The sequence below is a fragment of the Anopheles coustani genome, chromosome 3 (genome assembly GCF_943734705.1).
Source record: "Anopheles coustani chromosome 3, idAnoCousDA_361_x.2, whole genome shotgun sequence".
NCBI lineage: Eukaryota > Metazoa > Arthropoda > Insecta > Diptera > Culicidae > Anopheles > Anopheles coustani.
Window position 1 is genome coordinate 6,660,680 of NC_071288.1, and position 16,427 is coordinate 6,677,106.

At 47.7% G+C, this 16,427-nt stretch overlaps 1 protein-coding gene across 1 annotated transcript in view; it reads left to right on the plus strand.

Moving 5' to 3' along the window:
- LOC131261290 (uncharacterized) overlaps nt 1–16,427 on the plus strand; it is a 103,283-nt gene that overhangs the window by 40,987 nt on the left and 45,869 nt on the right. Inside the window, exons 2-10 of the mRNA XM_058263290.1 lie at nt 1,965–2,297; nt 2,865–3,008; nt 5,611–5,805; nt 11,907–12,167; nt 12,278–12,398; nt 13,229–13,569; nt 13,644–13,817; nt 14,701–14,820; nt 15,057–15,090. Coding sequence (XP_058119273.1) covers nt 1,965–2,297; nt 2,865–3,008; nt 5,611–5,805; nt 11,907–12,167; nt 12,278–12,398; nt 13,229–13,569; nt 13,644–13,817; nt 14,701–14,820; nt 15,057–15,090 — 1,723 coding nt within the window. The remainder of the gene's footprint in view (nt 1–1,964; nt 2,298–2,864; nt 3,009–5,610; nt 5,806–11,906; nt 12,168–12,277; nt 12,399–13,228; nt 13,570–13,643; nt 13,818–14,700; nt 14,821–15,056; nt 15,091–16,427) is intronic.

Below are 16,427 nucleotides of genomic sequence, written 5' to 3' on the forward strand. Positions count from 1 at the left end.
CCATTCAAATGCGCCGAATGACGATCGCATCGTTACGATAACAGTTTGAACAGGGCGATGCCAGGCACACAAAGAGGATTCAACGAGCGAAAGCTCGAGGAAGATGGGAAGGGCCGGGAAAGAAAATCCATAGCCATTGTACCATTCAGAAAGGGGGGGAAACGTGACGGGAGGGGGGGAATGAAAACGTACAATTGCAACATTAAGAGACACCCGAAGCTAATTTTAATTTCGGCGATCATTAAGCTTCCTCGTCCTTGCGCTCGTTCGATGGCGTACCAACAAATGACCCACCGTCCTTTTGGCCATGAGTTTTTCCAATCTCAGCCCCCCGGAACGACTTCGTCCAATTTCCCGATTTGTGGGCCAGTGTTTCTATGATCAATCCAGGCGCATTTTTCGGTACGGCTTTTCAAACCAGGAGAAAAGGAAAAAAAAACCGCATCGAAATTGTAACCAATGCGGAGGGTGATAAAAAAAATGGATAAACCCGAAACGACCGGTCCGCCTCCGTTATCCTTCGACTCTTCTTCGCCGCTTCCCTCAAATAACTTCACTATTTGGCAGTGCAATCTCCTTTGCCGTTCGGTTGCTTTTGTTATCGGAAGAGGGGCCGGGGTTTTGCAAGCGACGTGGCCGGAACCGAAGGACGCTTAAATAAATCGTTCATGTCAGGGTGTATCAATGATTAATTAATTCTAGAGAAACTCATTACCCGAACCGAATTGGAACGAAGCGAACCGAAAGTGAATCCGGTGGAAAACCGGTTTGGAAGCGGGGAATCCTCGCAAGGTCCTCGTCCCGTTTCGGCTTCGATCGAGGCGCAGTACTTTTCCCCGGCAAGGAAGGATCACCGTTGACGATAGGTTTTTGAAAGACTACCAACCGGAAACGGCTTGGGCGTCTCTAAATATTCATTCCTTTTTGCTTCCACCACTTGCATCGAACGGCGGTGCCTGGTTGAATAATGGATATCCGCGGCCGACTGTAGCCGTCTGATTTAGTGGCCGAAAAACTTGGATGGCGTGGATTATAAATACGCGGCGCGTAAATTAAACCTAATCAAGCGGCACGTCCCCGGGGACGCCCCTTCCGGAGCGAGTCTTTATTTCGTGATTAATTTACTTTTATTACGAACATTAATATCCCATCATGATGCGGTTCGCAGGAGTGGGGGGATGGTAACCCCACCATCGTGTGCCCTCCAGGGTTTCACTCTTTGCTGATATTCAATTTGTCAACAGAACATCAAACCATCGCTGATGGTTTATGTCTTACCACTGTGTCTTCTTGCTTGAGTGTCATTGAGGGATCTGGGATAATATTATTATGGTAACAGCTTACTCGGAAGTAGCCGATTTAAAATTCATAGCATCATCCAAGTTTTAATTGATCAAAAACAAGCATCCCTGGATCTTGTGTAAGAAATTCAATACCGGGAACTGAAATCGGACATGCATAATTTAAATATCTTGCGTCCAAGCGATTACTTTAAATTTCTACTCTCTTGCCAACGGCTTGCCTCTGGCGTATTTCGGTGTTCTCCGGCATTTTCCAGGACCATCCGACCATTACATTCTTTGTCCGAGAGGCTGCCAATGCTTTCTACTCCATTCGCTGTTTGTTGGCAGTCGGCCAGGAATTTTAGGTCCATCGGATCGGATGTTTTTCTTTTCCGCCCGCTTCCTTTCTCTCACTCATATAAGATAAGTCATATTTCACCAAGCCACAACCTGTCAGAAGCTCGCTCGGTGCGAGACATATGGTGGTTTTGAGCCTCTTTCCGTTTCCCTGGGCTCCCAAACCAGATGCCGGCCCAAGTGCCCCGAAAGCCGGACTAATTGCGATGCTAATAGCGTTGTTTTGGCCGGGATGGCCGATTCTTTATCATTTCGCCCGCCTTCTTCATTTTTCTCATCACACACTTTCTCTCTCTCTCGCTCCCTGTCTCGTTTCTCGTACAGTGACCATAGGACTGCAGCGGTTCGCCGAGCAGCCCAAATACACCGAGGTGAACCCGGGCCAGGATGCGCTGCTGGTGTGCAAAGTAATTGACAAGCGTGGCGTCTGCTCCTGGCAGAAGGACAACAAACCGGTCGGCATCTACCCGAAGAAGTACGAGTGGGCCAGCCAGTACGGCATCGGCCAAACCGCACACGTCGGCGGTGACTGCTCGCTCTGGGTCCGGGCGGCCCAGCTCGAATTCGACGACGGCCTGTGGGAGTGCCAGGTGACGGCCAGCGACTTTACGACGCAGGACGCCCTAACCAGTCAGCCGGTGCGATTGGTGGTGCGAGGTGAGTACGTTATGTGGCCTCTTTCGGTCAAAACATTAGCAAGCCAAGAAAGATGGGTGCGTTTCTAAGGTTATTTAATTATGGTCAGTATTATTTACATTCCCAAGAGTTACACAATTAAATTATATTTTTATTTAAAAAACCAGAATTCCTCTGCAATCTTATACTAAATCAAACGCTAGCTAAAGCAATTACGTTCATTACAATTTATTTCAAACAATTTCGACAAGCTTTAAATTGTTATCAAATAGATTATATTTCATCAAGTTGTTTTAACTGATTTGTATGATTGTAGTTTTTCAATCGAACAAACTTTTCCATTGCCTTCATGAATACCCTATGCAATATTGAGTACCTATCAGAAAGTAGTTCATTTAAGCCACTTTTATGAATAGCCCGAAGTGCTTCAATTTCGGGAAGAATTATTAAAAGCAAAATCCGCCATTTACCCTCATTATTCCGACCGAACTGAACGACCGACCTACCGCGGGCTGCAGCCGTAATGAAATGCAATATCCACTCGACTAATGCAGTTTTCCGATGCACTTCCACGCTCACCCTCCGCAGTTCCTCCCCAGCGACCCAGATTAGAGTACGAAGGCGTCCACGTTCCGCCCGGCCACAACGTGACGGTCGATTCCGGTGCCGTCGCGACGGTAAAGTGTGTCTCGCACTACGGAAACCCGCCGGCGCAGCTGAAGTGGTTCCTAGGTAAGTATCGCCATGATCATCATCGCCGTCATTATCATTTTTACCATCACCACCGATTTTTATCGTCCAACTTCGCGGGCGAATTCGGTTCACATTTTTTTAATCCACTTTTCGGTCGGCAAACTCAATACGCGGCGTTGGTTCGAAGCATGGATTTCGATTTTTAGTGCAACTGCAGTAAAAATAAAAAAACACCGTTAAAAAACTCGTCTTTCGCACCGGTGCCGTTTCCGTTCTACACCAGTTTCCGGTTGTGTTATGGGGAGATCTATCTCCGCGGTTTTCCGTGCCGGCTGTGGTATTGACTTTTTATCAACGAACGATCTTTCGAGCGTGTGTACATACGTGGAGTATTTGCAGGCACCATTCTTTCTTTGCGAAACGATTGCATCACTGGAAACTGGTGAACGTTGAAACAAAATGGAGCTTTTTTACCTAACAGATCATTCTCTGTAAAGGTATTAAGAGAGAAGTAACGAATGCCGAATTACCATCGTTCCAGGAGTTCCGTTCTTCTTACTCCATTTCAACGCACTCAACTAAATAAAAATGAAATAATGACAAAAAAACAAACCCAACGAACACGAACGAACACACGTTGGGTAGTGGAAATTAAAAGCCTACCGAAACGCGAACTGCGGGAAAATAACAACCATCGCTAAAAGCCATCCGCAGTTTTTTTTCCAGAACTCCCAACGAGGCGAGCGATGAGTGGGGTGGATTCGTAAATAAGCTTAAAATTTAAATCCGCCTTTCGGTTTTTCCTGTTTTTATGTTGTGTCCTGTTTTTTCCTCTTTCCATTCTTTCTGGGGGTCTTTCCGTTACCTGCCCTCGGCGATTTTTTTTCTCACTCTCTTTTCTCGTATCACATCCATAAAGCATCCCGCAGGGCGAACCCGGATGGATCACTGGACCGTATTATTTCGGGAGGGTTCTTGATTCCGGATCCCGTTGAAGTGATATGCAAATTTGGTGTTTGGTGGCCGGCTCCACTCATCGCTAACGAGGGTGCAGGTCGGCGTGGGGTGCGGGTTTGTGCAGGTTGTTCTGTTTAAACCACCCTGTGCCACTACATACGTTGAAAATGAGAGTTCTCTAGGAAGGTGGTTGGAAATATACTCGCGGTATTCGTAGAAAACGTTCGTCGTATCGCAAAAACAAAAATCAAAATCACACAACTCCAGCAGCTTCAACCAACGAGGAAACCATCACCGTTCATAGATTGGTGCGCTATTAAGTAGTTCAGTTTTCCCGGTTGCCAGTCGGTTCTTTCATCACAGTTTTTATTCAGGATTGCGTTGAATTTTCCCATAAAGAGTTTCACATAGGCTTCGCGTAGTATTTAATTAATAGAAGCTTTTCATAAGCGTTAAAACTCTACACGGCTAGCATTGAGAGTGTCTATTGGTTGTTAGAATGGTTGTTGAACCGTTTCACACCAGAATTGAACTTCACGGAAGTTTTGTCTGGTGTGGAAAAATTCTGAGTTTGTGTAAAACGGAAATGTAAAGCAACAAACAATATCGGCTATCCCAAAAACCCAATGATTGGGTAAATCCAATAGCCCAATATGATCTCTTTTCTGACTATCTACGTACAAAAGGGGAAAAAGTATCGTAAGCCCTTAACGGGCAGGCATGACCAACATATTCGTTACGCCAAGAAGTTGAAGAATATGATCATTTTTTAGAAGTTGAAGAATATGATCATCAAGTGCATTGCATCATGCAACTAGAAGTAGTTTGTATAGATGAGGGCACTTCTGTTGGAAATTCAAGAAAAACTAATAATGATTGGTATTCATCGTGAATAGCTCAAAACCGAAGCACGATAGTGGTGAAGTAAAAAACGCACGCCTCCTAGGAGCCAACTCATCGTTACGATTCCGGTTAATACAGATTTATCCCACTGGAAACGACAGCACATGCGTCCACACAGCCACCGCACAGCTTCCTACACCGAGAGCGACTCCGTCAGGATTGAGTTTTTGTTTACGTCTACGTTGCACCAACGAACCACTTTCCCAACGCGAGCCACACGGTGTGAGATGAGATGTGCTTGGCGAATATTAAAAGCAGCTTAATGGAATTTTAAAATGAAAATCTGCACCCTACGAGAGGGGCTTGCTTGCCACTCGAGCGCGCAGCGAAGGATCCTTTGGCGGGGTGTTTACATTGCCCAGGATGCAATACTTTACATCGTCTCAGTCCGCAAAACTCAGGACGCGGGTTAAAAGCGCATCCGCGTGGATGCAATAATGTTTCGCAGCTGTTTTTTGTTTGCCCTCACCGAAAGGCCAAACCGGCGAGCACTTCAAAGTGCTGGCACCTTCAAGTCTACTTACAAAATTGCACATTTTCAGCCCAAGCCCCTCGAATCCTCGGATGAGTGAGAGACGGGAAAATAAAATTGAGAAAAAATAAGTAACGAGTGTTTGTAACTTCCAAATCATATTTCTCTTACCAGTCCAAAGTATGAAGGAGAGATCTGAATCTTCTTTGATTATGGTTTTTACTTTAAAGTTTTTAATTCCAATTTGTTATCTAATTCATGACTACCATACACTCATTATTGATAATTAATCAATCGTTCCTGTTTCAGGTGATCAAGAGGTGTCTCCCCTTCACCCACAAACCAATTCAACGGAACCGGACAACCCCCGGACCTGGTCGGCCGCTTCCGTGGTCCAAGTTCCGGCTAACAAAGAGCGGCACGGAACCATCCTGAAATGTCTCGCCTTACACGAGTCATACGCGGCGCGTTCCGTGGCCGTCGAAGGTCGTCTCGATGTGAAATGTAAGTTATCTGAATCGTCTACACCAATCTGGAACATTTCTTATTTATGTGTTTTGTTTTTAAGTGTTTTGACACGATTTAGTATTATTTAGTATTTATTTGTATTTAATAAGTATTTATTTGTGGTTCCATCGAATAAAACAGCATTACAACAAGAACATGGCAAAAACAAGTTTTATAAGCTCCTTTGCAAACGCCCGGATTATTACTTGGAATTTTCTTCTGATAATAAGGTCAGCAAACGTGCACGAACTGTTCAGCTTTGTTGTTTGAGTAATTGGATCTGGGAATATACTGTCTACTGCTCTTTATGCTCTAACCGTGTACTCTTCAATCCACCATTTCATGATTCCCTCTGGTTCAAACAGGAGTTCTTCGAAGCACAACCAACCATTTTCATCCCCATCGCCATTTCAGTAGCGTTTCAGTTTCTCCACCCTCTTTCCAGTCAACCTCAATTAATATTGTTTTATCAGCGTCAATAAATATTTATACTGGCGCACGTTCGAGCAATGCTGCCTCGCCTTCGGGCATGCATCGGGTGCATCGGTGATGGTATTTTAATTCGTGTGTCAGAGTATTTTTTGTTTCCCTCCGCGCGTTGGAATGGAGTCATTTTGTTTTCTTGCTTCATTTTTTTCCTCCTTTAAGTTCCCGACTGTTTTTCCCTCGTATTCTGCTTTTCAAACTGACTCGCCATCACTATCGACGCGTTGTGGGCGGGTTGCAGTTGACCTCGTATTGAGATTTCCTGGCCAGTTGACAGCTGACCCGATCAAGGCCGGACCCGCACGGTGTTTTCGTGTGCGTTCGTTTGAAATCATAATATATTTACTATGCGAGCACAAAAATGGCCGCAAGCTGCAGCAGTGGCAGTGGAAAATTAATGAGCAGAAGAGAAGTCGCAACAAAAATGGACCACCCATTGCAGGATCAGTCCCCGTTTTAATTTTCGTCTTCTGCAACCGGGTACGACGTGACTGAAATCGATAAATTTTGGCGTTGTAGTGCACCGTGTTTTCGCTGTGTTAAGCCTGGGAGCTTGGCCCTGTCCTTTCTTTTGTGTTTTAATTCCACCGCAGTTGTAGTTATGTTTTGGTGCATTTTATGCACTTTTTTTTTTGTAAAATATGATTTATTTGTACAGTTTATACACGGGTTTACATTATATTAGGTATATTATTAGTTAACGGTTGTATATTAGGTAACAAGTAAAATCCCTGGGATTTGGTATGGTGGCCCTTATAGGGGCAAGGAACACGCGAGAACATTCAGGTCAATCACACGATCGTTGTTTCCAACGATGTGGATGATGTAGTTGGCGAAATGATAGAGTACCGTGAGGCGTGTACTGGTGCTCATTCCGGGGAGAACTGGCCATCGTAGCCCCGTGAACGTACATGACCACCCCGGAGCATCACTGTGAGTCACATTTCGCAGCAGGTCCCAGGCCGCGGTGACTCTTGGACACAGTGTGAACTTGTGCTCCAGGGTGTCCACTTCGGGGCACGACGCACACGTGTCCGCTGGTACTCGCCCCATCCGATGCAGCAGTTGACCATGTGGAATCTTTCCGTTTGCGAGCAGGTACAGAATAGATCGCTGTTCTGATGGGAGTCTTCTGTCCAGAATATTGCTCCAAACAGTTTTCCACCTGACTCCTGGTGTGCAGGACACCTTTGGCTCCGGTAGGCGATTAACCAGGAGCCTCCGCAGCGATCGGGATGATGGGGCGTCAGCGAAACCTGGGGCGTACGCTAGCTGTTGCAGCACGATCCTGAGGCATGGGTAGTTGGACGGAGCATTCACCCAGTCCGGGGGGTTTCCCGCGCTCAAGATGTGCCGCTCCCCCAGCCGCAGGCAACTTGCATCGGTGACGTATCGGTTGGTGATGAAGGCCGGGACTGATACTGCTGGTATGAGCAGCCCCAGTCCTCCGCGCCAAGGTGGAAGCGCCAATTGACTCAGCGGCACGCGCAGGCCCCCGGCGCCGGCCCAGAGAAGGGAGCCCATCAGGTGAGACACCTTCGCTATGTCCAGCGCTCTAGCGCCACAAACGGATGCGACGTACCACAGCTTCGGTAGTAGGAAGGTGTTCAGAAGAACAACCCTCTGTACCAGGTTAAGGTGTCTCACCCGATGCAGCCAGATCAGGTGACGGAAGTGCTGTATCACAGTGTCCCAGTTGTGTGACATTGCCTCGCGTATGTTGTTGGAGAACATAATACCGAGGAGTCGGAGCCTCTCCTCGGTGCGAAGCCACGGGACCGTGATTGGATTATCTGTACATCCTATATCCAGCGCGATACATTTTGCGACATTTAGCCGCGCTCCGGACACGACACCAAACGCATTGAAAACTCCTCTCACGCTTTCGATTTTTAGGGATGAGGTAGTCACCACCGAGACGTCGTCCGCGTATGCGACTACCAGGTCGTCCTGGCCGCAGCACACACTTTCCAGTCTGGAGATGAGGGGTTGCATGTATATGGTAAAAAGGTGCATCGATAGAGGGTCACCCTGTCGTACCGAGCATTGGATGGGAAAAGGAGGGGAAATGTTACCGTTTATGAGAGTCTTTGAGGAGGATCTGTTTCCAATAGTCTGCAGTAGCTCAATCAGCCCCGGATGAAAACCCATCGAGGTCATTGTGGTCATCAGGAAGTCTCTTCTCACCCGATCAAAGGCGTGAGAAAGGTCAAAAGATACCAGTTTACCACGAATTTTCCTCCTCTTCAGATCGACTATTCTCTCCTTCACAGAGAGTACAGCCTGGAAAATGTTCTGAGGTTTGTTGCAGCATTTTTGTGCCCTCGAAATCGTCGGCGTCGCCTCAAGGATACCCTCGATACGCAGCTTCAGAATTCTCGACAGAATCTTGTAGTCTGTGTTCAGGAGAGATATAGGGCGAAAAGAGGACAACACTGAGCCACCTCCTCGCTTCCCCACCGGGACAATGACCCCGTCCAAGAATGCCCCTGGTATGTTACCGTTCAAGGCTTCGTTTAATATGGTTGTGAGTTCCCTCCCAATCATTCCAAATGCCTTTTGGTAGAATTCAATTGGTATTCCATCCGGGCCAGGGGATCTGCGTTTGTTTGCTTTATTGATAGCATGTTTTATTTCCGCCATGGAAATCTCTATCATGCAGTCGTTGTTTTTCTCGCAATCCACCGGGATGGAGCGTGAACATTCAAAGGAAGAGTCTCTGTGCGTATAATTTGACTCGGTTTCGTTATTTGTGTACAGACCAGTAAAGAAACAGCTGAGAATAGTCTGTATCTCATCCTTGTCCTCCACAACTCTACCCTCTTCTGTCGTTATACGGTCTATCACGGTTCGTCTTCTCCTTCGCTCGGCAAGCTGGAAGGATGAGACGTTTTCACCACAAACGCGTGTCTCATTTATGCGTGCAAAATTTTCTGAGAATTGCCTTTGGAGGCTAAGCATTTTCCCTTTGATACGATTTATGTTAGTTATCTCGCTGGGGTCCGCCAGGTAGCGTCCGTGGGCGTTTTTTAGCAATCTGTACAGAATGTCGTGATGTAGTCTGAAGTTTGCGTATGCTTGATTAGTTTTCCACCGGAAGAAAGATTTTATTTTAGGCTTCACATATTCAATCCACCATTGAATGCACGTGCCATAGTTTCTTTTTTGTCTTTTCCAGTAGTTCCATTTGGTCTCGAACTCTTCAAGGTTTTCGTCTGTCAGCACGTGTGGTCTCAACTGCCAGTAGCCGTTTCCGCGTGGGCGGGTGGGTGAGGCAGGAAGGCAAAGACGAACCGAAATAGCCTTGTGGTCAGTAAAAGACAGGAGGTGCATGCATGTCGTGCGCAGCCCATTGCGCAAAGCTGGTGAGGTATAGCAGCGATCGATGCGCGACCCCGAGCCACGCGTGATGTACGAGTATTCTACCTCGTTTCCCCGGATCTCCTCCCAAGTGTCAAACATCCCCATACTGCTCACAACGCTCTGCAGGGACATGCTGAAGTTTCCGACACCCGTGGCGTCCACCGACCGCAGTACCGAATTGAAATCCCCCGCCATGATGACGTGTTCGGTGGCATTGGCCAAGTAGTGCACCAGCGTTCGGCCGAAAAAATCCTCCCGCTCCGCTCTGCGCTGCGACCCAGACGGGGCGTAAATATTGCACAGGGTAGTGGATCCCTCCAGCCGAGCGCATATTAGACGCGAGTCCAGGCTGCGCTCGACATGAGAGTATCTCAGGTGGTCGCGCAATGCGATCGCTGTCCCTCTCCTTTCTTCATCGACATTGGTTATTATATTGTAACCTGGCAGAGTTATCTCTGCGTCTGCTACCTCTTGCAGAAACACTATGTCTGCTTCTATGGTCCTTAGAAATGTCCTCAGTGCATGCATTTTGGTAGAGTTTGTCATAGTGTTTATGTTGATGGTAACGAAGATAAAGCTTGTGTTAGCCATCTCAATAAGCAAAAATAAGTGTGATAAATAGGGAAGATGATGGAGAAAAGGAGAATAAAAAGAAAAAGAACAAAAAAAAAAAAAACAGACTACCAACTCAGATAGAAAGAAGAAAAAACAAAGGAATCTACGCTTATGTTGATATCAAAACGGGGAACTTTATGTTTCCATGGTTCCGCTTTCCCTTCCTTCGGCTTCCTTCCCGAGTGTGTCTTTGCGAGTTTTACGATTGCGTGTACGTCCACGTTTACTGCCGACTGAGTTCACAGATCCTGCCTCGCTGTCAGTTGTTTCAAACGGCTCTTTGTCTTTTTTAGTGGAAGGGAGTTTGATAATAGGGGAACGATCGCGAGGAATCTTAAACTCTCCCGGTGTCGTATCGTATCGGCCCAGCACCTCCGTCACAATTACCTTTCCCCTCTTCGTCGCGTTTGCCAGGTACCTACCCGTCTCCGCCTCGTCACAGGCTTCCCCATTTGTAGCTGTTTTGGCCAGCGGTTTGTCGGCACTTGTCGGTTTGTTTGGCTCTATCTCCATCACCTGTCGAGTCATCGAAGTGCTGGGGCCCGGCGATGGCGGTGTCGTAGTCTCTTTTGATGGTGTCGTCTGCGATGGCGCCGGCGTTTGGGCACACTTGCTTACGCTTTGAAGCGGTGCCCATTGTCTCACATCTTCTTTGGCCTGCGGCAGGTTATTCATCCTAGCCAGGTCCAGGCGCAATTGGGCAATTGATGTGTGTACAGGCCGGGACCCGTTGGATTTTTTGCCCTTTTGTTGTTGTTTCGGATTGGTTTTGGGTACCGTGGTTCTCGGTGCTGTGTGTTGCGATGGTGTAGGTGCGGGCGTACGCTTCGCCATATCAGCGTAAGACTCACGCTTCGTCTGCGCACATGTCCTACCCAAATGCTCTGGTACCAGGCAGTACTTGCAGTACGCCTCTTGCCCGGGGTATTTTATTGGTGTGCGTTCACCAGCAATGACCAGCGTCGGTCCCAGCTTCATTTTGGCATTGAACGGTATTAGCCTAACCGTCCGAACGCCCGTCAGCACACCTGGAACCCGCGTTTCTGCTCCATATTTCTCATCGTGAATTGATGAAATTTCGCCGAATTTGGCCATTTCATCTCGGATTTCATCATGTGTAATGTAAGAGGGAAGCTCTAGCAGCCTCACCTCTATCGTTCCATCCTCCAGGATCAATGGTATGGTGTAGGTTTTGCCATCGATGGCAATGGCGTGTTTGTTGCCGTTGGCTGCGACAACCTCTCTCGCCAGCTCAGCTGTCTCCATCTGGACGAAGACGCGCCCGCGAGATGAGCAATTCTGAATTGCTTCAATTTTTTCGCCAAGGCCAAGTTTGTCAACGATAAAATCGATGACTTCTGTTCTTGAGGGGCGTCTTGGCATCCCCTCGTAGTCGATGCAGAACGTGTTAGCCCGTATGGGCTTCCTCGCTCTTGCATCCTCCATCTCACTTTTACTTCGCTCTCACTGACTTGTATCGCACTCGTATCTGTCGCACTTGACGTGGTGTAGTACGTCTACTCGCATCTGCGTTTCAGAGCGTGACTCGAATCGTCGGTCCGGTTAATTGGGTTCGTTGGATAAAGGTTTGTTTTAACGTCCCGTTTTCGGCTTTCTTTTTTCCCCCGTCGCAGATGCACCCTCGGTCCGGCTGCTCGGTGCGCCCCAGATCGACCTCGAAGAGGGCAAGGACTCGCTGATCCTGCGGTGTGTGGCCGACGCGAATCCGCCGGCAAGCATTGTGTGGCGTCGGGCCGGTCGGTCCGAGATTGCTAGCCTGCAGGAGTCGCTCCAACTGCGTCCGGTTGGTCGGCGGGATGCCGGCATGTACACCTGCCAGGCGCAGAACTCCGTCGGAACGTCGGAGACGATGTCAGTCCAGTTGGACGTGAAATGTGAGTACCACCCGTCTCGTCACGTTTGTTACGAACGGATTATACGTCAATTATATAAATCCCTTTTGGTCTCACATGCTCATTCGCGGTTTTCCTCCCTACTTTCCCAGATGCACCGAAAATATTATCAGCGGGACCGGATCGCCTCACCACGGCGCCACTGTTCAGTCCTGCCGCGTTCGAGTGCGTGGCCGAGGGAAATCCGGCTCCTACCTACAAATGGGTCCAAAGGTATGTTCTATGTAGATTATTACTTTTTTGAAGAAAATCCAAAGTAATAAGTTATGCATTAATTGTTTATACTTTCATTTTGCTCATAGCCCTGTTAATAGATTATTTATGTACTGCATATTTAAAACAATATATCTCACTTTCCTCTATGCATGGTTTCCTGGAATAACGTTATTTTATTGGAGATCCTACTGAAGTTTATATAAGAAGCTTTATGTTAAAAATATTCTGAGGGATCACTTCCGCTTAAAAAACCAGAAACCACAATGAAGTTTTAATTGTACCATCGGAAGAAGGTTTCACAAATCTTAAAAATGTCTGTGTCGACATCAACAAGAAAAACTATATGAAGGAGGTCAGTTTTTTTTTCATTTTCTTCCCCCACGTCCTTTACACCTGTTTCTTATTATTTATTTACGACCTCATACCGCACCAGACAGGGCTTCTAACGACGGACTGAAGCGTGCTTTATTTTTAATTAAAATTCATTAACGCCTTTCCGTTCGAGGTGCAGAGTGAATACCGTGAAAATATAAAGGTGGCCAAGGCGCAGGAGTTTGAAAAATAAAAATAAAGTTAAAAACACAGTCCAGAACGAAGGAAAAATACTCACAAATAGGGTTTGTTTAAGGTTTGCTGCCAGATGTTTTTTTTTCTACTTCCCTTTTTCATCTCCACCCCGGTTCTAGCGCTACCATTTCCTTTACTGCAATAATTCATTAAGTTTTTCTTTCACATGACCTTTTGGAGGCAATCCTACCCACTCCATTTTTACACCATTGCGACTCATCCGGTCTGACGTTTTCTATCGCTCGATGTTTCCCACGCAGAATTTCCACACAAGGCAAACCTTTCCTCGACCGGGGCCGGGAGTCGCGGCTGGTGATAGACAACGTCACGTACGACTACCAGGGCGAGTACGAGTGCCGTGCGACAAACTTCATCAACGGCCAGGAGCGTACGGCCACCTCCGACCCGATCGCACTGCAGGTCGTCGGAGCGCCGCAAGTCCTGCGCACCACTTCCGCTTCCGGCGGAGCCGTCGGGCACTCGGTGTCGGTGCGGAAGGGTGACTCCGCCACGCTGTCGCTGATCGTCTGTGCCGATCCGAGACCGCGGCATGTCGCTTGGGAGTGGGGCTCGCTGCGGCTCGAGGCTGGCAATGGCATCGGTAAGCTAGCTGAACACAGTTTCCGTACAGGAATTAATTGATTCTCAACCTCCGCTTCAATCTGTCTCTTGTAGGGCGCTATCGAGTGGACGATGTAACGCAGGATAGCAGGGAGGACTGCTATCTGGCCACACTGCACATCGCTGATGCCGACCTGCAGGATCAACGGCCCTACTACTTGGTGGTCGAAAACGATCGTGGAACCGATCGGCATGCGATCAATCTGCGTGTCGAAGGAATGTTCTCCGGTAAGCTATAATTCATTCATCTGCGACTCTCGACTACTTTCTTGCAGCTCAGGTGTCTTTTGCGCCAGCAATAATTTCGTTTCCAATAAGTTCCCCCCTCAAGGAACTTTGTTCTCCCGTGCACCTGCTCTTCAAACGTACCTTTTGACAATCACAGCCGAATACATTTCCGGCACGATTTAACGATTTCTACGTGATTTCACGTATCGCCAAAGGCAGCCATTTGCCATTTTCTTTGTGCACATTACCGGAGACATTTTTGCCGTACGTGGTACACCGAGGTTCCGCTGGGAAAATCGTCTCAAAGAGTTTCCATTCCGCTTGCGAGAAAGTATACGCGACCAGGCAAAACTTTGTCGCTCATTACAATCATTACAAATGATCATAATTAAGCCATTACGCGTACGCAAAGAAACAGCATCGTCAAAGTTTTATACTCGCCGTGAACGTGAACATTCTGCATCCTCACGCAAACATGGGCATGAAGAGAGATGGCGGTGGTGTGGGCGTTTGGCAAACAGGAGAAGTCTTCCCACAAACTTTTCCTCACTCCGGGTTCGGGTGGCAAACATGCAGTGGAAAAAGATGTCACCCGGTTTGTTGTGAACATCGAGGGTTCGAGATCTGTTTGCCCACCCACCCACTTCCTGCCCGCTGGCTCCAACTGGGAGGAACAAGAAACCCGAACGCCAATGCCTTGTTCTTTTGTCGTACTGTTTAATCCCATGTGTGTTCGTGTTTGTGCGCGTCCCTGGCTGTCTTTCTTGTCGAGCAACTCTGAACTTTAATTAATTTTCTTATTTCTCACACGCTTTCTTCGACCGAAAATGCTGTTCATCCGGATCGTCCTCGTCCGACCCTTCGCTGGTTCACGAACCAAAAGTAGTGGAACCATTGGAGCTGAGCTACCTGCTGGGAATAGCCGGCGGGTGCCTGGCGGCGTTTCTCATCCTCATCTGTCTCTGCATCTACGCGGTACGGGCGAGAAAATGCTGCTTCAGGAGTAAGTATTGCACAATGTGTCTGAGCGGGTTGGAGGGAAATAAAACGAATAAAATCAAATATGCGATGGGCAAACCCCGTCAGCGCCAACCGAATGTTGGCCGGGTTTCAGCCCCAGGGTCGATACTGGCAACAGATCGAACAAGGCACACTAGAGCGTGTGTGTTAATGTTTCTTAATGTTCATGCATTTATTCACGTACCGTTTTTCCTCTTTTCTCACCCCTTTTTGGCGCAGATCGCAACAACTACAAGACGTCGGAAAAGGATAGGTGAGTACCCCTTTGAAGCGCTCAAGTGGCGGCAAATACTCGACTGTGGCCCGACACTCGGCCTGCTCGAGCCTTCCCATTCCTTTCGGAGGAAACGGAAGCCCGCGGTCCTCAGCACTTTTCCGGGGCGCAAAGACGCTCCCGGGGAACTGGCTGCGAAGCGGAAATCTAATTATACTTTCCGACAAGCGGTCTGTGATCTGGAAGCTGGGGATCAAGCTTAAAATTCTGTCAAACGACGCTCGAACGATCAAGTTTTCCCGGACAGCATCTTGTGCCCGGCTGCTGCAACGCGCGTTGGTGAATATGTATGATGCTCGCAGCACCACAACAAGTGCCGGCCAGGATTCCGGCTTCCCGAGCACGAAATGATTCAGATTTTATGCATGCAGCTGGGGTCCGTGTCTTCGGCGTCACCATCATCGAGACCGGTTTCAAGCATTGTTACGCCGGTTCCATCGATCGTTACATAGTTTGGCGTGGTGGTCTCTTCCGTGGTTTGACACGGCCCATACCGGGGGTGAGAGGATTTGTTTTGATTTTATTTTCCAACCAAAGCTTCTTTAATCTATGTTTATGTTATCGTCGGTTTTTGCGTAGTCGAGTTAAATTATTCTCCACCAGTAAAGATCAGTGCTTGAAGGGAACTTATTTGAATTTACTTTCTTCCCTCGAGCGAAAGAGAAGCAAACACTCTTTCTTGGGTCGGTTTGTGCTCTTAGTTTCCGGTCCGGAAATTTGTCACTCGTTAACCGCAACGAACATGCAAACGAATCCCTAGCAACAACAAAAAACCAAACATACACAAAAATACGTTCGGAAAAAAGCTAAACATACACAAAAATACGTCCAGAAAAGCGGAAAATCTTCACCATTGTTTCGCGCAAACACCGGTACAAGTAACAACGTGGCCAAAGGTAACCTTTTGTCGAGGTAGGTCCGTTTTGTTACGCTCTACCCCCGGGTGGCAGAAACTTGCCGTTGGCATTTCGAAAAGGACCTGCTCCAACAAAAGGGTCGTAGTTGACCGCAAAGATCGCAGGGGTAAAAAGCCGGGGACGAACAACAAGAAGAAGTAACGACAAGACAATGAAAAGGTCGACCGGTGGAAGCACGAAAATAAACATACCCACGAATCAACGACTCTTGTTGTGCGCCCCGGAACAGGAAGTGGGATGTTGGAAGTAAATCTTGAAGTTTTACTTTTTTAATGAAATTTTGCATGCACTGAGAAGCCGGTGAGGTTAGTGCCGGGGGTTCTGTTTATCGTGTCGCCTTTTGGCTCACGTTGCCAGTTGAAAGAAGTCCTCAAACAACAAACGAAAGGCAAGGAAATT